The sequence below is a fragment of the Sorex araneus genome, chromosome 2 (assembly GCF_027595985.1).
Source record: "Sorex araneus isolate mSorAra2 chromosome 2, mSorAra2.pri, whole genome shotgun sequence".
Taxonomy (NCBI): Eukaryota; Metazoa; Chordata; class Mammalia; order Eulipotyphla; family Soricidae; genus Sorex; species Sorex araneus.
In genome coordinates this window covers 239,898,522-239,924,043 of record NC_073303.1, presented here as the reverse complement: position 1 = coordinate 239,924,043, position 25,522 = coordinate 239,898,522, and the positions used below count along the sequence as shown (strand labels likewise).

General features: G+C 58.5%; 2 protein-coding genes across 2 annotated transcripts; one reads left to right on the top strand and one right to left on the bottom strand.

Annotated features, from left to right (window-relative positions):
* Positions 1–297: 297 nt before the first annotated feature.
* Positions 298–6,252, bottom strand: PRR36 (proline rich 36). The gene is made up of 6 exons (XM_055125042.1): positions 5,869–6,252; positions 5,086–5,360; positions 4,896–4,992; positions 3,886–3,998; positions 1,205–3,775; positions 298–1,031 (listed from the first exon to the last, which is right to left on the bottom strand). The coding sequence occupies exons 2-6, from the start codon at positions 5,351–5,353 to the stop codon at positions 529–531; spliced, it is 3,552 nt and encodes a 1,183-aa protein (XP_054981017.1). The 5' UTR covers positions 5,354–5,360; positions 5,869–6,252; the 3' UTR covers positions 298–528.
* Positions 6,253–17,682: 11,430 nt separating this feature from the next.
* On the top strand, positions 17,683–22,368 carry LRRC8E (leucine rich repeat containing 8 VRAC subunit E). Its single transcript, XM_004614772.2, has 3 exons — positions 17,683–17,820; positions 19,196–19,843; positions 20,761–22,368. The coding sequence occupies exons 1-3, from the start codon at positions 17,683–17,685 to the stop codon at positions 22,366–22,368; spliced, it is 2,394 nt and encodes a 797-aa protein (XP_004614829.1).
* The last annotated feature ends 3,154 nt before the right edge of the window (positions 22,369–25,522 follow it).

The window sequence follows — 25,522 nt, the reverse complement described above, 5'->3', positions numbered from 1 at the left end:
GGGAGAAACCAGACCGGACCCCCCATTACCAGACCCTCCAGAGTCAGCTGCAGCCTCCACCCCAGAAGACCAACTTTGGGGCCATGTACAGCTCACATTCCCATCATGAGCAAGCCAGAGGGAAGCTGGGTCTCCGGCATGAGGATGGAGCCACCCCTTCTTACTACTCCATAGAGCCGCTGCATCGCCAGCCAGAGCCACAAGCCACACCCGCACACCTCATTGGTCCGGCCCCTGGCCTCACCCAGGAATCCCATGGGACCTCCCCAATCCCCAAGAAAGACCTCAAAGGCGCACTGGCCGAAGATTCCGGCTTTATTGCAAACTCGGAGCAGACAAAGCGTGGGCTATGGGGGAGGGCGGCGAGGAGAATGGGACGTAAGTCTAGGTTGAAAGATTGGGGTCCTAGGGGACTAAGAACAATCCCCCCTCATCCCCAAGAGCAGAACTCCAGGAGCAGTAAGGGATGCGGGGAGCTAAGAGGCATAATGCCGGGGCTGGGGTTGGTGGACTGGATTAGGATCCGGCTCAGTGGAAGGTCTCCACCTCCACCACAGTCCAGTCACCCTGCGGGGAAGCCACATCGTCCGGGGAGAAGCTGGTGACCGAGGTGATGCTGGCGCGGGACTCATCCAGCGGAGACAACAGTTCGGCCCAGCGGCCCAGTTCGGCGTCGCTGAGCGCAGTGCGGGCCCCTCCAGTCACGCCGCTCCCTCCCGCGCCGCCGGGGCCGCCACCCGCCGCCCCCTCGGCCGCCGCGAGCATCAGCGTCCGGCTCAGCAGCTGCTGCACGACGCTGGCCTGCAGCGCCCCCAACGGCAGCTCGCCCAGGCGCGCCGGCTTCGCGCCCCGCGACGCCGCCCCCGCGCCCACGCCCGTCGCTGCCTTCCCACCTCCCGCGCAGGATTCGGACTCGGGATCCAACGTGTCTGGGGTGGCCGTGGCCGACTCGGGTCCTTCCGCCTCGTAGATGGTGCACAGGCCGTCGGTGGAGCCCGGTCCGGCCGCAGGAGACCAAGGCAGAGGCGCCCCTGCGGGATGGTAAGCCCAGGATGGATCGTGCAAGCCGGGAAGCCCCGCGCCCGCGCATGACAGCGCCCCAAGCTCACATGCGTCCCTCCGACTCCACTGTCCCGAAGTCTCGCCTCCGCCCCAGGTGGCTCTTGCCCTTCCCCGAGCCTCGCGTCCCACGCGCGCCACTTACCCGGGTTCCCCCGCAGGGCCAGCGGCGGCGCGGGACCTCGGCTCCAGGCGGCTGGGTGGCAGGCGGCGAGCTCCGCGTCGGCGGGAGGAGAGGCCGCGGTGCCACCCTCGGGCCCACTGTCGTAGCCACGCAACTCCTCGGGTGTGCTGGTGGCGCTGCTGCTGTGGCCCGCCAGATCCGGACCGCTCAGCGTACTGGACGGGCTTCGAGAAGGCGGCGGCGGCACTGGGGCTAGCGCCAGGGTCAGTCGCGGACCCGGGATCGGGGCATCGGGACCCGGGGTTGGGGGGCGGCGGGGACCCTGCCGCGGGGGTGAGGCGGGTGGAGAAGGGGAGGACTGCAGAGGGGGCAAAACCAGAGAAGGAGGAGCCTGTGGCTGGGGCGTGGCCAGGGAGGGCGGGGCCTGCGGCTGGGCCGTGGCCAGGGGAGGGGCCTGTAGCTGGGGCGTGGCCAGAGAAGGAGGAGCCTGTGGCTGGGGCGTGGCCAGAGAGGGAGGGCTCTGCAGAGGGGGCAAGGCCAAAGGAGAGGAAGCCTGATGAGGGGGTGTGGTCACAGAGGGTGGAGACACGGCCAGAGAAGGCGGGGCCTGTGGAGGGGATGTAGTCCTGGGAGAGGGCGGGGCCTGCAAAACGGGTGAGCCTGGAGAAGGCACCAGCAAAGGAGATAAGGGCCGAGAAGATGCAGGCTGTGGGAAGGAGGCCAAAAGAGGAGGGGCCTGAAGAGGTGGCAAGACCAAAGGAGGAGGAGTCTGAGGAAGGGGCGTGGTCGTGGAAGGGGGCGGTGACACAGACAGGGCAGGCGGGGCCTGTAGAGGGGGCGTGCCTCTGGGAGAGGTTGGAGCCTGTAGAGGGGGTGTGGCCCTGGGAGAGGGCGGTGCCTGTAGAGGGGACGTAGCCCTGGGAGAGGGTGGGGCCTGAAGAGGGGGCGTGGCCCTGGGAGAGGGCGGTGCCTGTAAAGGGGACGTGGCCCTGGGAGAGGGTGGTGCCTGCAGAGGGGGCAAGGCCAGAGGAGGTGGAGTCTGTGGCAGGGGCGTAGTGATAAGAGAGGGAGGCGCCTGCAGAGGGGGTGAGCCATGGGGAGAGCGAAGAACTTGAAGCGGAGACAAGACCCGAGAAGGTGGAGCCTGTGTCGAGGGCAAGGCCAAGGGAGGTGAAGAGGGTGAAGCAGGAGGAGAAAGAGGGATCTGGAGAGGGGGCAAGCCCTCAGGAGCGGCAGGGACCTGCAGCGGGGGTGAGGCAGGAGGAGAAGGCAGGGTCTGCAGTGGGGGCAAGTCCAGAGCCGGTGGGGCCTGGGGAGAGGGCGTGGCCAGTAGAAGGGGCGCGGCCACAGGAGGGGTAGCCTGCTTAGGGGCCAGTGGCAGCAGGGATGAAGAGGCCTGCTGAGGGCTCATTGCCCGAGGTGATGGGATCTGAGAACAGGTCGTGGCCAGGAGAGAGGAATGGGAGTGCAGAGATGGAGAAGCCAGGGGAGCTGGAGAGTCTGGAGACGGACTCCGAGGAGAGTACGTAGTCAGAGAGGGAGGAAGTGTAGCCAAAGGCGGGGCCAGCGAGGGAGGCGGGGTCAGGGAGGGAGGCGTGGTTTGAGGAGGGGGCGTGGACACGGGAGAACTGAGGGTCTGGAGCGTGGCCAGAGGGGAAAGGGCTGGTAGAAGGGGTGTGGTCAAGGCAGCAGCCGGGTTCAGCAGAATGGCTGCCTGAGAAAGGGGGGCTTGAAGAAGGGATGAGGCTGGTGGCAGAGGGGCTGGCAGAGGAGGTGTGGCCAACGGGGAGGGGAGAGGCGGAAGAGGGGACAAAACCGGAGATACTTGAGTGGGGGGCATACTCTGGGGTGAGGATGAAGCTGATGGAGTGAACAGAGAAGGGGAATTTGGGGAGGCCAGGAGAGAGGCAGATTCCTCCAAAGAGGTATCCAGGAGTGTGGGTGGAGCTGACAGAGGGGGCGTGGCCGGAGGAGAAGGGAGGGTCTGCAGACCTGGAGGGGCAGGTGGAGAGGGAGGAGCTAGTGGAAGGGGCGTGGCCAACGGAGCCGGCAGGGCCTGGGAAGGGGGCGTCGTGGGCGGTGAGGGTGGCAGCGCATCTGGCAGAGGAGTGGCTGTGACTTGGCGAGACTGTGGCAGCTGTGACTTGCGACCTGGTGGAGCGGGTGTGGCCAAAGGCGGAGGAACGCCCTGGGTAGAAGGGGCTCCTTTCCTTGGGGGTGTGGCCTGCGGGGGGCGCATAGTAGGCAGCCCTTTGGACCTGGGCTGGGAGGGGTGGCCCAGAGCGGAGGGTGCACAAGCAGCGGAGACCCCGGAACGTGCAGGGGAGGACAGAGGGGTGGTGTTGGAGCCCAGCGCGCGCGAGACTGGCCTCTGGAGGCCCCCGCCGGCACTTGGTCGTCTCTTGGTAGTGGGGCTTTGTTCAGCTCTGCTACGCTCAGGGGCGACGCTCACAGGTTTTCTGGGTGCTTCATTTGGGGGTTTGCCGGGGCGGGCATTTGGAGCGGCTCGAGGCAGACCCCCCTCAGCACCTGCAGCCCGGGACCGGCGAGAGAGAGCTGGGGAGGAAGCCCCTGGGGCGAGCCCAGAAGATTCTGGGAACAAAGCACAGAAGGGGGGAGTCATTTGGCATTTCCAGGCTGGTCTCCCTCCTGTCCCAGAAATCTCATGGTCCCAGAAATTTCATTCATCCCAAGTCACATACCTCTCCGAGCTACGGTACCCAGGGCACTGTGTCTGAGCACTTCTGGGGCCTTCCCTGGGACCACAGGCTCTTCTGCTAGGGGTCGAGGCCCCTTCTGTCCAACAGACCCTACCCTGGAAACAAGAGGGGGTCACACTCAGGGCAGCACCCCAGCTGCACACAGGACCTCCAAATCCACGTTTCCATCTGTGACCTGGTGCATCTCTAAACCCTCTGCAGATCAATAGTCTTTTGTGCTATTGCTGGAGCAATAGTACAGCTGGGAGGGACCTTGCCTTGCATGTGACCAAGCCAGGTTCAATCACAACACCCCAAAGGGTTCCCGGAGTGATCCCTGAGTACAGAACCCAGAGGAAGTCCTGGGCAGTTAGGTGTGACTCCAGAACAATAATCAAAAATAGTCTTGTTGGCCCCCAGTCATCTGCAGAGGCCCCAATTCTGGCATAAAATTGAATGGTAGCGCTGCCAAAACAATAATACAGCAGATAGGGTGCTTGTTTTGGGCATGACCAACCCTAATTCGATCCCTTGCACCCCCTAGGTCCTCCTGAACCCCACCAGGAGTGATCCTTGAACCCAGAGCCAGGAGTAAGCCCTGAACACTACTGGGAATGACTCAGAAAAATAAATAAATAAATAAATAAATAAAGATAGGGTCAGGGCTGGACTGGAGTAGAGTATAGGTTTTGCATGTGGAAGACCTCAATTTAATCGTCAGTACCCACTGACTCCCCACCCCCCCAAACCCCACCCCCACCCCCAAAAAGACTTGGGACTGGAGCCATAGTACACTGAATTACTTGGCATGCATGCGACCCAGGTTCAATCCCTGGCATCCCATATAGTCCCCCTGAGCCAGCCAGGAAAGATTTCTGGCAGAGCCAGGAGTTACCCCTGAGCATCACTGGGTGTGACTCCGCTCCCCCCCAAATTGAAAAAAAAAAAAGATCTGAAAGGTAGGTAGAGACATTCACCCTTGGTAGCGGGAAATTGGGAAGGGGACGTGTTACCTGGTGGGCCCACTGGCGCGCGCCCCACTAGTGGCTAAGCCGGGACCGGAAGTCTTAGCAGGAGGCTGTTCTCTCCCGGCTGCTGGGGCTCGGGAGGCTGTGGGGAAAGGAGGGAGAAGCCAGTTTCACTTGGTATGCCAGGAAGAAAGGGGAAAGAAGATGTGCTGAGAATGGGGAAGTGGCTGGGTACCTGGGCTCCGCGGGCCGGCCCCGGTGCTCCGCGGCGATCCCATCCGGGGAACAGCCTCGGCAGTAGCTGGGCCCCGGGTCCCCGACGCACGCTGGGCCAGAGGCCCTCGCCCCGCGGCCCCTGCAGCCCCCAGAACTCGGAGCGCAGCGCTGGTTACTGGGGGAAGGGGCCGAGGGGACCCAGGGGGTCTGGGGGTCGGAAGCCCGGGGGGACGAGAAGCTGGGGTTCGCGTGGCAGCCCCTGCTTTGGTCTTGTCCCTCTTGTCCATCTTCAACCTGAGTGAATACACAGACCCCCGGATCAGGACTGGCCCACCGCCGTTACTCTCCCCACCCCCTCGTTGCCCCTTCCCCAGCTTCGCCACCTCTGGCGCCCAAATCGCCAAGCTCGGCGTCCGTCCCACCCCATCCTCCTATCCACTCTGCACCCCAGGCTGCTCGCAAGCCACCCACATCCAACACCAGCCCACACTCCCACCGCCCTACCCCAGGCCCGGCTCACCCTCCTCCACCTCTGCTCCCATTCTGGACCCGAGATCCACGCCCCTGCCCTTTGCCCCTCCCAAGCCGCAGCCCGGGGCGAGTGGGGGTCGTGGAATGGGAGACAGAGGGGAGGGGTCCCTCTCCGGGCCTCCCGGGGGATGCTGGCACCTGCCAGGGAGGGGGAGCAGCCCCGACTGCCCGCGAACCGGCTCCGAGAGACAAAGAACCCCGGCCGGAGCCCGTCCCCTCCCCCACCGTGGGTCCCGGGTGGGCTCTGGCGCCCCGCCACCTGCTCTCTCACCTCGGGCTCCGGGGGCGAGCGGGCTGGCCTGGGCTGGGGCGCGGCGGGGCGCGGTGGCCGGGCGAGCCGAGCGGGATGCGGGCGGCCGCGCCGAGAGAGCCGGGCGCCCCGCCCCTCGGCGGCGGGCGGGGAGCGGGGGGCGCGCGCGCGTGATCAGGACCCCGGGAGGCGGCGAACGGGAGCGCGCGAGGGGTGGGGGGTGGGGGCAGACGCGCGCCTCTCAAGGAGGGGCGGGCTGAGGGTGCGCTGGGGGCGGCCGCTCTGCCCGACGATCTCACACGCCCAAGCGGAGGAGCTCCGGGGTCCCGGAGGGGATCCCCGATCTGCTCTTCCCCTCGACGCTCCCCAGTTACACACACCTGCACCGGCCGGCTCTCCAAACACCTGGCGGCCCAGGCCGGCCTGCACTGGGATAGGCTGCAGCCCGGCAACCAGGAGGCGGGACAACAACCGATCCACCAATCCCACCGGTCGGCGTCCAGATTCCCGGTCCCGCTCCTTAGCGACCGCGGAGGCCTGTCCCCTAGCCCCCGCCCCACCCCACCCCCAAGTCCCAGGAGCCTCTGTCTCTCGTCTCTTAATGCTTTCCCCAGACCCCAGGAAAGTCTCTAACGTAATTAAGGAGAGGCGGGGATGGAGGGGGGGAGGGTGTTACTGCTTTGAATTCCAGAATTGCAGTCCTGGGAAGGTAGAGCCCAGGTTTGGGGGAGCAGAGAAAGGGAAAGAGATCTTAGAGGCTTCTGCAGAATGGGGCATCCCCGGCCTCCACAGCCTTCTAGGGCACACGGGAAGGAGGCATGGCCAAGCCAGGCTTGGGGAAGTAGGACGGGAGAGCAAATGTTTGGGATCTATGCGAATTTAAAACTTATGTCTAGGGCCGGAGTGATAACACAGCGGGTAGGGCGTTTGCCTTGCATGCGGCCGACCTGGGTTCGATCCCCGGCATCCCATAGGGTCCTCCAGCACTTCCAGAAGTAATTCCTGAGTGCAGAGCCAGGAGTAACCGCTGAGCATCACTGGGTGTGACCCAGAAAGAAAACAAACAAAAAAAATAAAAACTTGTGTCTAGGGGCGGGAGCCACAGTATAGCGGGGAGGGCGTTTGCCTTGCACACAGCCAGGTTCAATCCTCAGCATCTTATATGGTCCCCCAAGCACCGCCAGGAGCAAGGAGCAATTCTGAGTGCAGAGCCATGAGTAACCCTGAGCATCACTGGTTGTGACATAAATAAAATAAAAACACTTTACATAAAAGTATGTCTAGGGGCCCGAGTGAAAGTACAGCTGGGAGGGTGCTTGCCTTGCATGTGGCTGACCCGGGTTCCATCCCTGGCATCCCATATGGTCCCCTGAGCACCGCCAGGGGAGAAGGGGAGAAGGATGAGTAGGATAGGGTTCCAGTTGGAATAGATGAGAGAGTTCTGTTTATGGGATCCATCCCACATCTCCCTCTTGCAAAGCATATGTTCCAGCCCTTTGAGTCATTTCCCTAGTCAGAGAGAAAGTTCTAGAACAGGAGGTGGGAGGGTGAGGGTGTGGGCGGCACAGCCCAGTGAATGTGTTTCAGGCCCCTGGGAAGTGTTTAGAAATGGTGCGTCTGAAACACCGTGTTTACTCATTACCACAATTATTTAAAAATAATATAAATATACAATTATTTTAAGATTATCTGCTGTCCTCTCTCTCCAGTTCTTGTCTTTCATGTGGCTGGCCCTGGTTTGGTCCCCAGAATTTTGAATTCTGATTCAAATCAGTGATCCCTGATTGCAGAGCCAGGAATAAGCCCTGAGCATCATGGGAATAACCCCCAAACCAAAATAATTAAAACAGGGGCTGGAGTGGTAGCACAGCGGGTAGGGCGTTTGCCTTGCACGGACCAACCCGGGTTCGATTCCCAGCATCCCTGAGCAACGCCAGGAGTAATTCCTGAGTTCAGAGCTAGGAGTAACCTCTGTGCATTGCCGGATGTGACCCAAAAAGAAAAAAAAAAAGAAAAAAAATTAAAACATAAAAGAACAGGCTTTGTAAGTGTATCTCATGGTGATTAAATAAAAAAAATAATGGGGGGGGGGAAGAACGGGGTCCAGGGAGTCACAGAGCAATAATACTTTCCTTGCACACAGCCTACCTGGGTTCAATCCCCAGCACTCCATGGAGTCCCCCAAACCCCAAGTGATTCCCTGAGCACACATCCAGGAGTAAGTCCTGAGCACTGTCAGGTGTGGCCCCAAAATAAAAAACTAAAATAAATTTTAAAAATAAATAAAAGGGTGAGCCAAAGAGATAGTAGAAGGATTAAAGTCCCAGTCTTGGGGCTGGAGCAATAGCACAGTGGTAGGGCACTTGCCTTGCACGCGACCGACCCGGGTTCGATTCCCAGCATCCCATATGGTCCCCTGAGCACCACCAGGAGTGATTTTTGAGTGCATGAGCCAGGAGTAATCCCTGTGCATCATCGGGTGTGACCCCAAAAGCAAAATAAATAAATAAATAAATAAATAAATAAAGTGCTTGCCTTGCACACAGCCAAGCCTGATTTGGTCCCTACTGCTGCAGGGTACCCTGAGCACTGCCGAGTAATCCTAGAGCACCCTCAAGTGTGGGCCCCCCATCCCCCAAGTGTGGGCCCCCCCATCCCCCAAGGGCTGGATGTTATCCATGTGAGAAAAAACTAACCCTCCAACACTATTAGTGGGAATGAAAAGAGGTCAGGGGCCCGACCTCTTAGTGCAGGAAGGAGGGGTGTTCACCTAGCATGCGGCAGACCAGGGTTCGATCCCCAACATCCCATAGGATTCCCTGAATTCTACCATAAATGATCCCTGAGCACAGAGCCAGGAGTTAGCCTTGAGCACCAATGAATGTGGCCCAAGAACAAAGAAAAATGCACGACAGGAAAAGGAAGACAGAAAAGAGGTCATCGCTATCTTAATTATTGTTATTACTCTCATTTAGGAAACATGGTTACAATATTGTGAACATTTAGGGTTCCGATGTTTCCTTCTTGTTTTTCCTTTTGCTTTGAGGTCACACAGGCCTGAGCTCAGGGCTCACTCCTGGCTCTGTGCCCAGGGGCTTGCTGGGACCCCATGCACTGCCAGGGATAGAACCCAGGCCCATTTGCCTGCTGGGCAAATGCCCAGTCCCCATTGTCCTCTCTCTCCAGCCCACTGGTTTTGATGTTGAAAGTGACTTCGTGGTCACCACCACCAACAGAAAGAAGGCAACATTTCTGGAGAGGTCTACAAAGCATATCACTAAGCTGGAGCAATAGTACATGGGGGGGGGGGGGGAGAGCGCTGGAGTGATAGCACAGTGGGTAGGGCGTTTACCTTGCATGCATCCGACCCAGGTTCGATTCCCAGCATCCCATATGGTCCCCTGAGCACCACCAGGGTTAATTCCTGAGTGCAGAGCCAGGAGTGATCCCTGTGCATCGCCAGGTGTGACTCAAGAAAAGGGGAAAAAATAATAAGTACAGTGGCTAGGGTGTTTGCCTTGTATGCGGGTGGCCCAGGTTTGATCCCCAGCATCACATATGGTCCCCGAGCACCGCCAGGAGGAATTCCTGAGTGCAGAGCCAGGAGTAAACCCTGAGCATCACGGGGTGTGACCCAAAAAGCAAAAAAAACAAAACAGTCCAAAGCATATCACTATGTCACCAGGCACAGCCATTCCACCAGAGTCTCCTTGGGATGATGCTTTAAGCCCTGCACTGTCCCCGACACATACTCAGGGAAAGTCAGAAGGAGGGCGTTGTGGTGAGAGTACCTGGGTTCTATCCCCAACACAGCAGAGGGTGCCCCAAGCACAGCCAGGAGTAACCCATGACTCATGAACACAGCTGAGTGTGAGTGTGGCCCCCAAGCAAAAAAAAAAAAAACACTGAAAACTGAGAAACAGGCCACAGAGATAGTATAGTGGGGAAAGTGCTTGCCTTGCACATGTCAGATCTGGTTCGATTCCTGGGACCCCATTAGATCCCCAGAGGCTGGCCAGGAGGCATCCCTGAGTCCAGAGCCAGGAGGCAGCCCTGAGCACCACCAGGTGTGGCACCAAAACCAAAGGAAATGAAAACCTGGAAACAGCTTGGCCGGGAGAGGCAGAGAGGGCAAGAAAGGAGAAACAGCAATGGAGAAACCTCCAGAAACGTTCCCTCTCTACGGTCCTTGTCCTCTGTGCCCTCTGGGCCCATCAGTTCTTGCAAACTGATACCATCTTCTGGCCTGTTGCCTATCCCTGCGCTGGCCTGCCCCCGGGACAGAGGCGTGGAGAACAGGGAGATTCCCTTATCGAGAGAGATTGGGGCTTCGGGGCCTGCAGAGCCAGCTGAGGCGGCTGGAACTCGGGCTTTGCATGCGGGAGTCCCCGAGTGCAATCTCAGGGACTGCTTGAGCTCTGCCAAGCTCCACCTAGTAGGGTACAAAGTGTTTTTGCTTGTCTTCAGACTTGGACTTCAGTGGCCAGTGGCTGCTATTGGTGGCTGATCCAGAGGGTCTTGTGAGAGAAGCCCCCTTAGCCCTGGCGCCTTCCCTCTGGCCCCTGGAATTGTTGACCCAGAAGATCAAGGTTGAGCCACAGGGGCCCAACCAGAGCTTAAAGGGACCATGCTTGCAAGCAAGAACCCAAAGGTTTTTTTTTCTTTTTTTTGGCTTTTTGGCTTTTTGGGTCACACCTGGCGATGCACAGAGGTTACTCCTGGCTCATGCACACAGGAATTAACTCCTGGTGGTGCTCAGAGGACCATATGGGAATCGAACCCCGGTCAGCCACATGCAAAGCAAACGCCCTACCCGCTGTGCTATCTCTCCAGCCCCACAAAGGTATTTTTGTTTTTTGGTTTATTTGTTTATTTTTTAAATTTTGGACCACACCCAGAGGGGCTCAGGGCTGACTCCTGGCTCTGTGCTCAGGAATCATGCCTGGTGGGCTCTGGGGACCCTATCAGGTGCCGGGAATTGAGCCTGACTTGGCCACATACTAGGCTTGAGCCCTCCCCACTGCATTATCGGCAGGTGTGGTCCGGAATCAAACAACACCGGCTTCAAGCCCAGAGGGTTGATTAGGTGATTAGCTCCTTTGTCCGAGCCCTGACCTGTCCCCCTGGTGTCTGTCCCAAACCCTAGGCCATGAGGTCTAAGTCCATTTTTCAGAGGAGCTGGACTTCAAGCCTGAGCCCCCAAGGGACAGAGAGGTAGTACAGTGGTTAGAGTATTTGCGTGGCAGGAAGCTGACTCCACCTGGGTTCGTTCCCTGGCATCACAGAAGGTGCCCTGAGCCCCACCAGGAGTCATCCCCAAGCACAGAGCCGGGAGTCAGCCCTGAGCACAGTTGGGTGTGCCTGCAAAACCCAAACCCAAAGAAAACAGATTATACTACCCGAAAGGCACGTGTCTCCTTCACTACGGCTGACCCTGGTTGGATCCCGGCACTTCGCAGGGTCCCCTGACACCCACCAGGACTGACTTCTCCAGAGTCAGCCCTGAACATCCCACAGTGTAATGCCCCCCCTGCCCAAATAAAGGCCAGCCTTGAGGTTGGTAGGTGAGTGCAGTGGGCAGACACCTGCTGGGTCGTGGCCAAAGCAGCAAGTGGCGTCACCCCTTCCCCAGAACCCTGGACACACACACACACATGCACACACGCCCGCCCGCCTGCCAGGTGACCGCATCTTGGGAGAGAGACGGCGGTCCAGATTGGGGAACGCGTGCCTCGGGGGCTGGCCCTCCTCGATCGCCCCCTTCCCCGCCCAGGAGCTAAATTCTCAGCTTCCTAGGCGCCCCATGTCCACCTCGGACCGAGCCGCACGAGCGAAGCTCGGCCGGTCCACGCCGATCCGGGCCGGAGCCCGGGGCAGGGGGTAGGGGGCGTCCCTGGGCGCGCCGAGGGGACGGCGCTGGGCGGGCGCGGGCGGGGCGGGCGCGGCGGGGCGGCTCCTGGGTCCTGTCCGGCCCGCCCGCCCTGACTCACCCACGGCCGCCCCAGCTCTGCGGGAGTCCCCGGCCGCCGGCTCCCAGGGACCCAGGAGTAGGGCCCAAAGTCCCGTCGGGAGCAGCGCGTAAGTGACCTCGCATGTCCGGGAGGCAGAGGCGGGGTGGTGGGGTGGGGGGATCTGGCTAGGGGCGTAGCGCCCGGGTTGTGGGGGGCTCGGAACTGGCATTGGTGGGCGGGGCAGGAGTCTGGGGTGGGGGCGGTGGCAGCCAGACTTGGCCCAAGGCGCCTGTCGGGCAATTGCAGGGCTGGCCTGGCCCCGCCTTGGCCCGGGACCCTGGCGTGCCAATCTGAAAAGTTAGGGATCCCCTAGGAGGTAAATGGGGGGGGGGAGTGCTCACTCCTTTCCACCTCCTCTCCGCCTGGAGTCAGACTTCCTCTGGTTGCCCGGCAATGTCCTTGGCGTGGTCACCAGGAGCACTGCCTCCCCTCCCACCCCCAGGGATTCCTGTACCTCAAGAGGCCCCAGATCCGCACCCGTCCCCCCCCCCCCCACAAAAATAAGTCTGGGCAGGACAGCTTGGAAAAGTACTGGATGGCCAGGCATGTGTTAGAGATTTGCTGAGCATGCGTGAGACCCTGGGTTCCATCCCTTGCCAAAGCTCAGGAGTGGCCAGATTTGGAGCCGGGTGTTCTCGGTTGTGTGTTTTGTTTAAGGGGGGCCACTCTGGTAGTACTCAAGGCTGACTCCCGGCCCTGTGCTCAGGGCTGACTCCTAGTGGGGCTTGGGGTACCCTATGCGGCATCTGGGATTGAACCTCAGGTGGGCCATGCGCAAGACCCTTTCCCACAGCAGGGTCCCTCGGGTCCCCAGAGTGCCCTTATTTGGGGGTCCCTGGAGCCATCTCTCCCACCCCAGTGCTCCCTTGTATGAAACAAAAATTCCAACTTGTATAGTAGACCTTAAACAGAATTGCAGGGCCAGGGCGGGGAGGGGCCTGGGGGAGGGGAGGGAACACTCAGCACTGACTGCTTCCGGGAATGGGAATGGAGGCGTGTAGGGATGTGGAGAAGGGGAAGTGGTCCTGGGGAGTTGGTTTGGTATAGGACACGCCCCCTCCCCCCTTCCCCCCTCCTTCTGGCATTGTCTCCCAGCCAAGATACAGGTTATTGCAGGGGCTGGGGGGGGGAGGAGGAGGAGTGGGGAAGGGGGGATAAGGAGGTGGCTCAACTTAGACTGAGCAAGTGGGGACCCTGGTTTCATTTCTGGGACCATGTGAGCCCACAGGGTGTAGCCCCCAAATCATATATAGGGTCTGCAGTGATAGGACAGCGGGGAGGATGCTTGCCTTGCACGTGGCTGATCCAGGTTTGATCCCCAACATCCCATAGGGTCCCCTGAGCCCTGTCAGGAGTAACCCCTGAGCATTGCTGGGTGTGGTCCCCCAATTTTTTATTTATTTTTTATTTATTTTTTTTTTACTTTTTAAGTCACACCCGGCAATGCACAGGGGTTACTCCTGGCTCTGCACTCAGGAATTACTTCTGGCGGTGCTCAGGGGACCATATGGGATGCTGGGAATCGAACCCGGGTCGGCCGCGTGCAAGGCAAACGCCCTACCCGCTGTGCTATCGCTCCAGCCCCCCCCCAATTTTTTAAAGGATTAAATTTATGGGATAGAATGGGATATACATGTATATATCTGCATATATGCAGATATATGCACATATGTAATAGAATGGGTGTGTCAGTATTTAGATTTAGGGGTTGGTTGAGCCCCCAAGAATACATATAATATTTGGAGTTAGGAATCCTTCCTCCATTCCCCCTAAGAAAGGAGGCTCCCCCACCCCGTCTCCTCATCGAGTAGGGCTCCAATTAGGACACTGGAAACATTTGCTCAGCGGAGTGTAGCCTGATTTTTTTTCAGGGGGGGCCTCCTCTGAGAACTCTTTCCCCTGAGTCCTCCCACAGCTCTGTTCAGACAAAGTGGGGGGGCAGCCTGTGTCTGCTGGAACTTTAATGGCCAGTTCCGGATGACGGGGTTTGAGTCACGGAGACAGATAATGATACCCCCCCATGCCCCCCCCCGTCTGCCTCTGACTGTGCATGTGCACTACCTTGCTCCCTGGGAACCACGCCGCCCTCCACAGGGACCCGGCCGTGTCTGCCTTCAGATCTGGGGTGACGAGTGGCAGAGCTGACAGATGTGACCTGGGTCCTGTAGGTGTGTGGCCCCAGAGTACGACTATCCTCGGGCATCTGTGTATCCTTCCTCTTATGGAGGGGGTGCTCACTGATGGTCACGCTGGCAGGGTCGGGACCAAGGCAGGGGGAACAATTGGTGGTTGGTGGGTCCCATAGTTCAGGCTGTGCCCCCCAACCCCCACCATGTGTAGTCCAGTGCATCCTTCACAAGTTTTTTTATTTGGGGGGAGGGTGGGTGTATTATATCCCGCGGTGCTCAGGGCTTACTCCTGGGTAAATGGTTCAGGGATCACTCCTCCTGGGGCTCAGGCAATCCTATGGGATACCGGGAATTGAACCCTGGTCTGCCATGTGCAAGGCAAACTCCCTACTCGCTGCCCTATTTTTCCGGCCCTCCATGGATTTCTTTTTATGCTGACAAGATACAACTAGCATGGCGAAGTGATAATACAATGGGCAGGGTGTTTGCCTGGCAATGGAGTGACCCTCCTATGGTCCACGGCATCCCGTAGGATCCATTGAGTTTGCCAGGAGTGATTCCTGGGTGCAGAGCCAGGAGACACCCCTGAGCAACACCAGATGTGGCCCCAAAACCAAAACCCCAAAGAATAAACTAGACACTGGGATGCTCTTGAGTTATCATGGGTATTTTTCTTGGTGGGGGACACCCAACGGGGCTCAGGGCCCTTCCCAGTGTTGGTGTCCGTGGGGACAGAGAGGTGGTAGCCACTCCCAGTGCTGGTGGGTCTCTCCTGGAGGGGTCCTGATGGAGCAGAGCCTGGGATGGAGCTGGGGTTCCCATAAGTGAAGCCCGCCGTCAGCGCTCTGAGCCCTCTCCCGGGGCCCCGCCCTGGGCCACAGCGATTGGACGCCCTGGTGAATGTCACTCACTATCCACCAGTGATGTCAGTCAGTGGGCGTTCCCCTTGGGATAAGGTGTCAGCGGTAGTGGGCAGGACCCGCTGCCCTCCCCATTTACCCCCTTCTGTGTCCCTGGTTCCGGGTGACTCAGGGCCTGAGTCAGGGGGCCCAGAAGTCCGGGGCGTGGGCAGGCGTATGACTTCCCCTGGCGGGCCCATCCCTGGTATTGAGGTGGGATGGGATTAAGGGGTGGGTTGGGCGCCATCCTCGCCCAGGTGGGCGGGGCCTTGCGCTGAATCCCCGCCCACCGCAGTCCCGCCCTCCTGGTTCAAGGCTGGCGTTGGGAGAGTGATGGAGTGAGGTGTGGGTCAGGGTTGGGGGACAGAGACCTCCCCAGGGGATGGATGTGAAGTGAGAGATCCATCTGGATGTATTTACCTTGGGGGCCACATCCAGTGGTACTCAGATCTTACTCCGGACTTGGTGCTTGGAGAGGAGGATCACTCTGGGGGGGCGGGGGGGGGTTCTGGTGGACCAGATGCGGTGCCTGAGATGGAACTCGGGCCTCCTATGATCAGAGCATGTGCTCCAGGGCCGGAGCCACGGGACTAGGTGTAGGGCGCTTACCCTGCACACAGCTAACCTGGTTGAATCCCCAGCAACCCATACGGTCCCTTGAGCCCCAACCCGGTGAAATCCCTGATCTGCGTGTGGTTCCCCCCAAAAAAAACGAACAAACAAGGAAATCCCAAAACATATGTCCCGCCATTGAGTTATCTCTTGCACCCTCGCCTCTCTGTATCTGAGGGGAGGAGGGTTTGGACCATGCACAGCGCTGCTCAGAGGTCGCTCCTGGCAGGGTTCGGGGAACTGTATGTGGTGCTGGGGGTCAAACCAGAGTCAGCTGTGTGCAAGCCAAGCTCTTTACCCCCATAATCTTTCTCCAGCCTGTGTATGTAAAACCAGGCCTCTGCTGGCTTTGTATGTATATATGTGTGTATGTATAATGTGCATACAGACGTGTGGGGACCACACCCAATTATACTTAGGCTTACTTCTGACTTCTAGACTGTTCTTGAGGGACCTTCGGTCAAGGCAAGTGCCTTAACCCGCTGTATTATATCTTTGGCCGAAATCTATATATGTGTGTGATGTGATGTGTGTGTTTTTTTTTGTTTGTTTGTTTTTCTTTTTTCTTTATGGGTCACACCCGGCGATGCACATGGGTTACTCCTGGCTCTGCACTCAGGAATTACTCCTGGCAGTGTTCAGGGAACCATATGGGATACTGGTATTCGACCCAGGTTGGCCGTGTGCAAGGCAAATGCCGTACCTGCTGTGCTATCACTCCAGCCCCGTGTGTGTGGTTTTTTATAAAAAAAATTTTTTTGCTATGCCTGATGGTCCTCGGGGGTACTCACAGTTCAGTGCTCAGGAAGGAACCCAGCCTTCTGCACGTGGTCCATGCCCTAGCCATCAAGCTATCTCTCTGCCATTTCCCTGCAGGGGCCCCCTTTTCTTGCCCAGCCTGTGCCCTGAATCTTCAAGATCCTGTGGGGGTAAACAGGACAGAGATTGGGGGATCCTGGCTCCAGGAACAGGGTAGTTGATGTCGGAGTCCTATAAGACCTCTATCCCCTCAAAATTTTTTTCTTTTAATCTTTAAAAGGGGCCTGAGAAATAGTACGGCAAAGAAGACACTTGTCTTGCATGCGGCCAACCTGGGTTCGATCCCCGGCATCCCATAGGGTTCCCCAAGCACCGCCAGGAGTGATCCCGGAGTGCAGAGTCAGGAGTAAGTCCTGAGCCTCACCAGCTGTGGCCCAAAGCAAAAAAAAAAAAAAACAAAACAAAGTGTGCCCTCCCTTTGCTCCTGCAGCCCCGGGGGGAGGGGGGTGGGGGGAGGTCCCAGCCCAGTTCCACCTCTGCCCCCATGTGACATGCACCGGGCATGGCCGTCTGTCTGGATCGGGGAATAATGATACCTTGGTGCAAAATGAAAGCCAGGGACAGACGGAGTGGGCCAGTTGCCCAGGAGTCCGGCTGCCAGGCCTGGCCCTGTCGGTCGTAGGTGTCACGCTGGCTGGCTCCCAGAGTCATGCCCACATCCGGAACCTCTGCCTCCAGCCATCCTGGCACCACCACCCTGCCCGCCCCTCCTGGTGGAGGGGGGCTGGCACCCACCACAGAGCTGGAGACTAGGCCCCTCCACAAACCCAGGTGTTCAGCTTTCCGGACTGCCCGCCTCTGGAGCGCCCCTCCTTCAACACGCCCCCCCCCCATGGAATGACCTGCTTTGCTACTCCCTGCCCTTGGGGCCCCGTAACCAGAACCAGGCCCCAGCCGGCTTTTCCGGTTGGAGGTGGTGCCCAGTGTGTCCCTGTAGGGGGCAGGAGGGGGTGGCCCACGCCCCGGAAGTCCTGAGCTTCGGCCTGAATCCTAGAGCTGAAAGGCCCGACCCAGCCAGGGGTTTCTGAATTTGGGCAGAGGGGCCGGGCCCGTCCGGGCTCGGCGCCACGGGTGGGTTGGACATGGCTGGATTCCGGCAGGAGGCCACAGCCCGGGACCTGAGCTCGGCCACTCCTGGGTGCTGAAGAGAACCGGCAGGCTAGGGGTGGCCGGCAGACCGAGGGCTGAGCACTCGGCTCAGGGAAGGAAGGAGGTGAGACTGGGGTGGGGAGGGGAAGGAGACAGCGGGATTCAGAGTCAAGGGGGACCCACGCAGCTTGGGGGTTCTTTCAGACCCTGGGGGTCCCACCACCAGCACACCCCCACCGCCCCACACCTCTTCCTCTCCTCTTCCCCATTCGCAGGATGATTCCCGTGGCCGAGTTTAAGCAGTTCACGGAGCAGCAGCCTGCCTTCAAGGTGCTGAAACCCTGGTGGGATGTGCTGGCTGAATACCTCACCGTGGCCATGCTCATGATTGGGGTCTTTGGCTGCACCCTCCAGGTAAGAGGCGGGGCCTATGGGGGCGGGGCCGACAGGGCGGGGCTTTGTGGGTGGGGCCTGGTAAGAGGCGGGGATTGGCGGGGCGGGGCTGATCAGGGCGGGGTCTGGTGGGGCGATACCCAATCCAGGCTGGGCTTGGGGAGGCGGGGCCTGTTCAAGGCGGGGTCTGATGGGGCGGGGCCTGGCCAGCGGGGCTGGGCTTTGTGGGGTGGTTCCCAATTTAGGCGGGGCTTGGTCTGGGGCGGGGCTTGGGGAGGCGGGGTCATCAAGGCAGAGCCTGGTCGGGGGCGGGGCCCTGGGAGTCCAGAAATGACCCCAGGACACTCCCATCCAGACCCATTCTGACACTTTCCCATTCCTGCCAGCACTTCCAGTGGCACCTCCAGGATGGGCAGCCCTTTCTTTTCTTTTCTTTTTTGGTTTTGGGTCACACCCACTAATGTTCAGGGCTTCCTCCTGGCTCTGCACTCAGAAATTCCTCCACGAGTTGTTCGGGAGACCCTATAGGATGCCTGGGATCCAACCCTGGTCAGCCATGTGCAAGGCAAGCGCCCTCCACTGTCCTATATTGCTCTGACTCCTGAGCCCTTACTTTCTTTACTAAATTATAGTGTTCGGGCCCTAAGCAGTGGTGCTAGGGGCTCTGTGCTCAGAGATCACTCAAGGCAGGGCTTAGGAAAAGCCTATGGGGTGTGAGAGATTATGGAAGCAGAATCAGCCAGTCAGTGTGCAAGGCAAGCCCCACCCACCTGCTCTATCTCTTTGGCCCCTGCCCTTTCTTTTGTGATACCCGTGGGTTTTGATTGCTTTTGTTGGGGCCCACACCCAGGGTGCTGAGGGTGGGGAAAATACAGTGTTTGGAATTCTGCAGGGCACCTCCCACTTGCAGAGCATTTGCTTAGCTTTATTGTATTGTCTGCCTCTGGCCCTAGTACTGGGTTTCTAGAATATTTCTATATTCTAGAATATATCTAGTATATTCTAGATACTGTATCTAGAAAAAGCCTGGCAGTACCCAACCCTAAGCTGATTGTCACAAAGTATCACCCAGACCAAGACTCTGAGATCCCAACCAGCTTTTCTGAAAGAAAAGTCCCTTCTGCCTTTCACCCGCTTCCCTCCCGCCTCTGTCCACCACCACCCCAACTCTCAGGGCCAGCAAGGCTCTTTCACCCTCTTTTTTTAGTTTGTCTTGGGGCCACATCCAGCGATGCTCTGGGCTTCCTCATGGCTCTGGACTCAGGGATCACTCCTGGCAGGGCTCAGGGGACCCTGTGGGTTGCTGGAGATCGAACCCAGGTTGGCTACAGGGAAGGCCAGTGCCAGCTGCCTTGTTCACTCTCTTTGACCTCTCCCCCACCCCACACCCCTTCAGGTGACACAGGACAAGATCATCTGTCTGCCTAGTCATGAGTCTCGGGAGAATCAGTCTGAAGCCCCCTGCCAGCAGCTGCTCCCGAGGGGGGTCACGGAGCAGGGGGGCGGCCTGCGGGAGGTCAGCGGCCTCAAAAACAACCTGGACCTGCAGCAGTATAGCTTCATCAACCAGCTGTGCTATGAGACGGCTCTCCACTGGTACGCCAAGTACTTCCCCTACCTGGTGGTCATCCACACGCTTATCTTCATGGTGTGCACCAGTTTCTGGTTCAAGTTCCCGGGCACCAGCTCCAAGATCGAGCACTTCATCTCCATCCTGGGCAAGTGTTTTGACTCGCCCTGGACCACACGGGCCCTGTCCGAGGTCTCTGGGGAGAATAACAAAGGCCCTGTGGTAGGCCGGACGGTGGCGGCGGCGGCAGCTGTGGTCACTGTGACCGGGCCAGGGAAGGCGGCTGAGGGTGAAAAGGAGAAGGTGCTGCCCGAGCCTGAGAAGGTAGTGACTGAGCCACCGGTGGTCACCCTGCTGGACAAGAAGGAGGGTGAACAGGCCAAGGCCCTGTTTGAGAAGGTCAAGAAGTTCCGTGTCCACGTAGAAGAAGGGGACATCCTGTATACCATGTACATCCGGCAGACAGTGCTCAAGGTTAGTACTTTTTTGTTTTGTTTTTGGGTCATACCTGGTGATGCTCAGGGGTTACTCCTGATTCTGTGCTCAGGAATTACTCCTGGTGAGCTCAGGGGGCCATCTGGGATGCCAGGAATCGAATCTGGGTCAGCCATGTGCAAGGCAAGCACCCTCCCCTCTGTGCTATGGTTCTGACCATTCTTTCTTTCTTTTTTTTTTTTTTGCTTTTTGGGTCACACCCAGCGATGCTCAGGGGTTACTCCTGGCTCTGCACTCAGGAATTACTCCTGGCGGTGCTTGGGGGACCATATGGGATGCCGGGGATCGAACCCGGGTCGGTCGCGTGCAAGGCGAACGCCCTACCCGCTGTACTATCGCTCCGGCCCCTGACCATTCTTTCTTTTGATTTTGGGGGCCACATGCTTTGGCACTCAGGGCATACTCCTGGTTCTGAGCTCATGGATCACTCCTGACAGTGCTTTGGGGACCCTATGGGGTGCCAGGGATCAAACCTGTATTGGCCGCATGTGAGGCAAGCACCTTATCTGTTTTACTGTGGATCTGGCCCAGTTTATAAGTTATTTGGGGTGGACATGGGGAGTTAAGTGGTGGGGGTCACACTCGAGGTGCTCCAGGGCTACTCCAGGCTCTGAGCTCAGGGATCACTCCTGGTAGTGCTCCAGGGACCCTATCCAGTGCCAGGGATCAAACCAGGATCAGGGACCAGAGAGAGAGTCCAGTGGGTAGGGTATCTTCCCTGCATGCAACAGATTCAATCCCCAAGACCACATAGGGTCCTTGGAGACCCGCTAGGAATGATCCCTGAGCATAGGGCCTCGAGTCACCCCTGAGCCCCGCTTGGTGTGGCCCCACAACAAAACCCAGGCTCGGCTGTGAGCAAAGCCAGCACCTTACCCCCATCCTGTCTCTCCAAGGTTTGCAAGTTCTTGGCCATTCTGGTCTACAACGTGGTCTACGTCGAGAAGATCAGCTTCCTGGTGTCGTGCCGGGTGGAGACGTCCGAGGTGACGGGTTATGCCAGCTTCTGCTGCAACCACACCAAGGCCCACCTCTTCTCCAAGCTGGCCTTCTGCTACATCTCCTTCGTGTGCGTCTACGGGCTCACGTGCCTCTACACGCTCTACTGGCTGTTCCACCGACCCCTCAAGGAATATTCCTTCCGCTCGGTGCGCGAGGAGACGGGCATGGGGGACATCCCCGATGTCAAGAACGACTTCGCCTTCATGCTCCACCTCATCGACCAGTACGACTCGCTCTACTCCAAGCGCTTCGCCGTCTTCCTCTCCGAGGTCAGCGAGAGCCGCCTCAAACAGCTCAACCTCAACCACGAGTGGACGCCCGAGAAACTGCGCCAGAAACTGCAGCGCAACGCCCGGGGCCGGCAGGAGCTGGCGCTGTGCATGCTCCCGGGCCTTCCGGACACCGTCTTTGAGCTGGGCAGTGAGGTGGAGGCGCTCCGGCTGGAAGCCGTGGGCGACATCACCTTCCCCCCTGGCCTCTCCCAGCTGGTCCAGCTCCAGGAACTCAGTTTGCTACACTCGCCCGCCCGGCTGCCCTTCTCCTCCCAGATCTTCCTGCGGGACCGTCTCAAGGTCATGCGGGTCAAATGTGAGGAACTCAGGGAGGTGCCCCTTTGGGTGTTCGGTCTGCGAGGCCTGGAGGAATTGCACCTCGAGGGGCTCTTCCCCCCGGAACTGGCACGCGCCGCCAACTTGGAGAGCCTCCGGGAGCTCAAACAGCTCAAGGTACTGTCTCTCCGGAGCAACGCCGGCAAGGTGCCGGCCAGCGTGACCGATGTGGCCGGCCACCTGCAGCGGCTCAGCCTGCACAACGACGGGGCGCGCCTGGTGGCGCTCAACAGCCTCAAGAAGCTGGCGGCGCTGCGCGAGCTGGAGCTAGTGGCGTGCGGGCTGGAGCGCATCCCCCACGCCGTCTTCAGCCTGGGCGCGCTGCAGGAGCTGGACCTCCAGGACAACCACCTGCGCTCCATCGAGGAGATCCTCAGCTTCCAGCACTGTCGCAAGCTAGTGACGCTCCGGCTGTGGCACAACCAGATCGCCTACGTCCCCGAGCACGTGCGCAAGCTCCGGGGCCTCGAGCAGCTCTACCTGAGCCACAACAAGCTGGAGACGCTGCCCAGCCAGCTGGGCATGTGCTCGGGTCTCCGCCTGCTGGACGTGGCGCACAACGGGCTGCGGGCACTGCCCCCGGAGCTGGGCCTGCTCCAGAACCTGCAGCACCTGGCCCTCTCCTACAACGCCCTGGAGGCGCTTCCCGAGGAGCTGTTCTCCTGTCGCAAGCTGCGGACTCTGCTTCTGGGCTACAACCACCTGAGCCAGCTCTCTCCCCTAGTCGGGTTCCTCCGGGCTCTCAGCCGCCTGGAGCTCAAGGGCAACCGCTTGGAAGCGCTGCCTGAGGAACTCGGCAGCTGCGGGGGGCTCAAGAGAGCGGGGCTCCTGGTGGAGGATGCCCTGTACGACGCCCTGCCCGCCGAGGTGCGGGACCGGATGGAGGAGGAGTGAAGGGGGCGGGGCGTTTTATGGGCAGGGTGTCTTGTAGGCGGGACCGTCGGCCTGCCCCGCCCCCTCCATCCCCCATCGGATCTTGCTCTCGTCCTGTTGGAAGGGAGGTGGCCACCTGGGCCAGGGGCCAGGAGAGAAGTAGCAAATGCGCCAGCCTGGAGCCCAGGCAAGATCCCAAGACTGGTTTGGGGAGATGGAGACGCTGTGGATTTGGGGTGGTACGTCATGGAGGGATTAACTCAGACCCAGACCGTGGGATTCTCAGAGACACCCCACCCCTGTGTTCTCTGGCTGGCTGGCCTGTCTACCCCGCCCCCACTCCCTCCCAGCCCTTGCCCGGGGCCAGTTGGGGCTGTGCTTCTCCTGTCCCCCCCTCCAATCCCGTCCTTCTCCATTGTCACTACCTACGGGGGGAGGGGACCATCCCAATGGGATTTCAACCCTGTCCCCCTGCAACCTAGTCGCTTATATCTGGGGTTCTCTCCCAAGGAGAGGACACAGATGCCACGGAAAAGTCCCCTGCCCCCAACTTGATGCGATTTCCTTATTTATATGCGGTTTGCTCTGCAGGTATGGACTCGGGGGAAAATGGTTCTCATGTTTGGCAAGGCAGTAAGATCAACCTCTTTGCCCTTAAAACAAAACACAGTAACACACCGTAACATTCCAGGCCCCACCCTAAAAATTGACTTAGGAACTTTGGAAGGAGACCAGGAACTTGCCGGTAACTCAGAAGCCCAGGTAATTCTTTTTTTTTTTTTTTTTTGCTTTTTGGGTCACACCCAGCGATGCTCAGGGGTTACTCCTGGCTTTGCACTCAGGAATTACTCCTGGCGGTGCTTGGGGGACCATATGGGATGCCAGGGATCGAACCCGGGTCGGCGCGTGCAAGGCAAACGCCCTACCCGCTGTGCTATCGCTCCGGCCCCAGAAGCCCAGGTAATTCTGAAGCAGGTGACCCAGGGCTGTGTGTGATGTATTGGCTGGTAGGATAGTTGGGGATCTAGATGAGGATATTTGTTTGGGTGGGGGTAGCGATCTGGTTTCTATGGGGGGCTGTACCCAGTGGTGCTCAGGGACGACTCCTGATTTTGTGCTCAAGAGTGACCCCTGGCGGTGCTAGGAGAACACATGTGATGCCAGGGTTCAAACCAGGATTGGCAATATGCAAATCAAGTGCCTTGCCGGCTGACCTCTCTCCCCTTCGAGTTTTTCCACACGGGACCCCTTTTCGCCTGAAGACATGCAATAAAAATGAGCACTGCCAGAACTCCCTGGAACTTACGACATAGTTGAATTTGGATTATATTTGGGAGGGTGTATTCCGATTGTTCTTGCAACCCCCACATTCAGTGATGTGACCAGTTGTGAGCCACAGCTGAAGAAGCTCGGGTCTCAGGCAGGGACTCTGATGGAATTCAGGAGCTGCTCTCCTCGGGAAATTACTCCTAGGGGCGCCATAACTTTCAGGAGGTTCTGCCAGTAATTTCCAGCAGCCAGCAGTTCCCGTTGGGCCCTCCAGGGGGCGCTAATGTGGACGGTGGTTTTTGAATGGTGAGCCGTGAATTTTTTTTGCACTTTTCTTGCAAGGACACTCAGATCTGTGGGTGCTTAATAAACGCTGCCAACGATGAGAACTGTTCTGATCGCTTGTGTTAATTTCTTCTAAGCCTCTCCTGTCGCTGGACAGGTTGGTGGCGCCATTCCAGTGCATGTGTCAAAGGTCTAACCTCTATCCTGGGAGCAGAAGTGCTGAGGAGAGGAGATGGGAGAGGGGATGTGGAGAGCTCAGCTGATCTGTGAGAGAAAGTAGATAGCAGCATCTGCCTAGCTGTTTGGGGATTCTCGGGGGCTATTCTGGGTTTAGTGCTTTGGGGACTGCTTGATGCTGGGTTTTGAACTCATAACTCCAGCATGTAAACCAAGTAAGCCAACCCAGTTAGCCATTTCCCTGGAAAATGTTTCCACTTTTCTTTCTTCATTGGGGGTGGGGCAGCAGGGGTTATAGGTAGGCCAATGCCCAGAGTAGCTCAGGAACTATTATTTTTATATCATGATTTTTTTTGTTTTTGTTTTTTGGGTCACACCCAGCGATGCTCAGGGGTTACTCCTGGCTTTGCATTCAGGAATTACTCCTGGTGGTGCTTGGGGGAACCATATGGGATGCCGGGGATCGAACCCGGGTCGGCCGCGTGCAAGGCAAACGCCCTACCCGCTGTGCTATCGCTCCGGCCCCTATATCATGATTTTGAGGTCAAACCTGGCAGTGCTTAGGGGTTACTTCTGGTTTTGCACTCATATGGGATGCTAGGGATTGAAACCGGGGCTAGCAAATGCCCTACCCGCTGTACTATTGCTTCAGTCCCTGCAGAATTATTCGTGATCAGAACAACAGTTCTCATCGTTGGCAGCGTTTATTAATCAGGAGTGACCCCTGGCAGTGCTCAGGGGACCCTATTTGATGCCAAGGATTCAAAACAGGCTGACTACATGCAAGGCAAATATCTTACCTCCTGTATTGTTTCTTTGGCCCACGTTTTCATCCTTCTTCCCCTCCTTTTTTTTTGTTGTTGTTGTCTCTTTGGGTTACTCCTGGCTCTCCAGTCAGGAATTATTCCTGGTGGTACTCAGGTGACCATATGGGATGCCAGGGATCAAAACCAGGTGGGCCGTGTGCCCTATTATCGCTCTGTCCCCCTCTTCCCTTTTATCCGTCCCAATGGAGTCTTGTAGCTGCTTCACCTTTAAGTTGTTGCCAGGAGACCCCACAAATCTTAAGCACCAGGCTGGATACTTAGCACAGTCAACTTGGTCCCATAACCTGCTACTTGGTCACCACTGTTTCTGCAGAATACAGTCCTCTTGCTTGTTTGTTTCTGGGACACACCTGCTCTGCTCAAGCCTAACTCCTGGCTCAGTGCTCAACGATCATTCCTGGGGGTGCTTGGGGACTACATGGGATACCGGGAATCGAACCTGGCTCTGCTGCACACAACACAAGTACTCTACCTGCTGTACTATCACTCCAGCCCCAAATACAGTCCTCTTGGGACTGGGGAAATAGTTCAAGTAGCTGGGTGCATTCTTGGTATGCAGAAACTGGCTCCCTGATCACCTCAAAATTCTTTTTCTTGCACCTCCTGGAAGATGGGGA

Coding starts and splice junctions, on each gene's coding strand:
- LRRC8E (XM_004614772.2), top strand. CDS start 17,683: ATGATTCCCGTGGCCGAGTTTAAGCAGTTCACGGAGCAGCAGCCTGCC. Junction 17,821..19,195: donor TCTTTGGCTGCACCCTCCAG/GTAAGAGGCGGG, acceptor ACACCCCTTCAG/GTGACACAGGACAAGATCAT. Junction 19,844..20,760: donor TCCGGCAGACAGTGCTCAAG/GTTAGTACTTTT, acceptor TGTCTCTCCAAG/GTTTGCAAGTTCTTGGCCAT.
- PRR36 (XM_055125042.1), bottom strand. CDS start 5,353: ATGGACAAGAGGGACAAGACCAAAGCAGGGGCTGCCACGCGAACCCCA. Junction 3,776..3,885: donor GGGTACCGTAGCTCGGAGAG/GTATGTGACTTG, acceptor CTTTGTTCCCAG/AATCTTCTGGGCTCGCCCCA. Junction 1,032..1,204: donor GGCCCTGCGGGGGAACCCGG/GTAAGTGGCGCG, acceptor ACCATCCCGCAG/GGGCGCCTCTGCCTTGGTCT.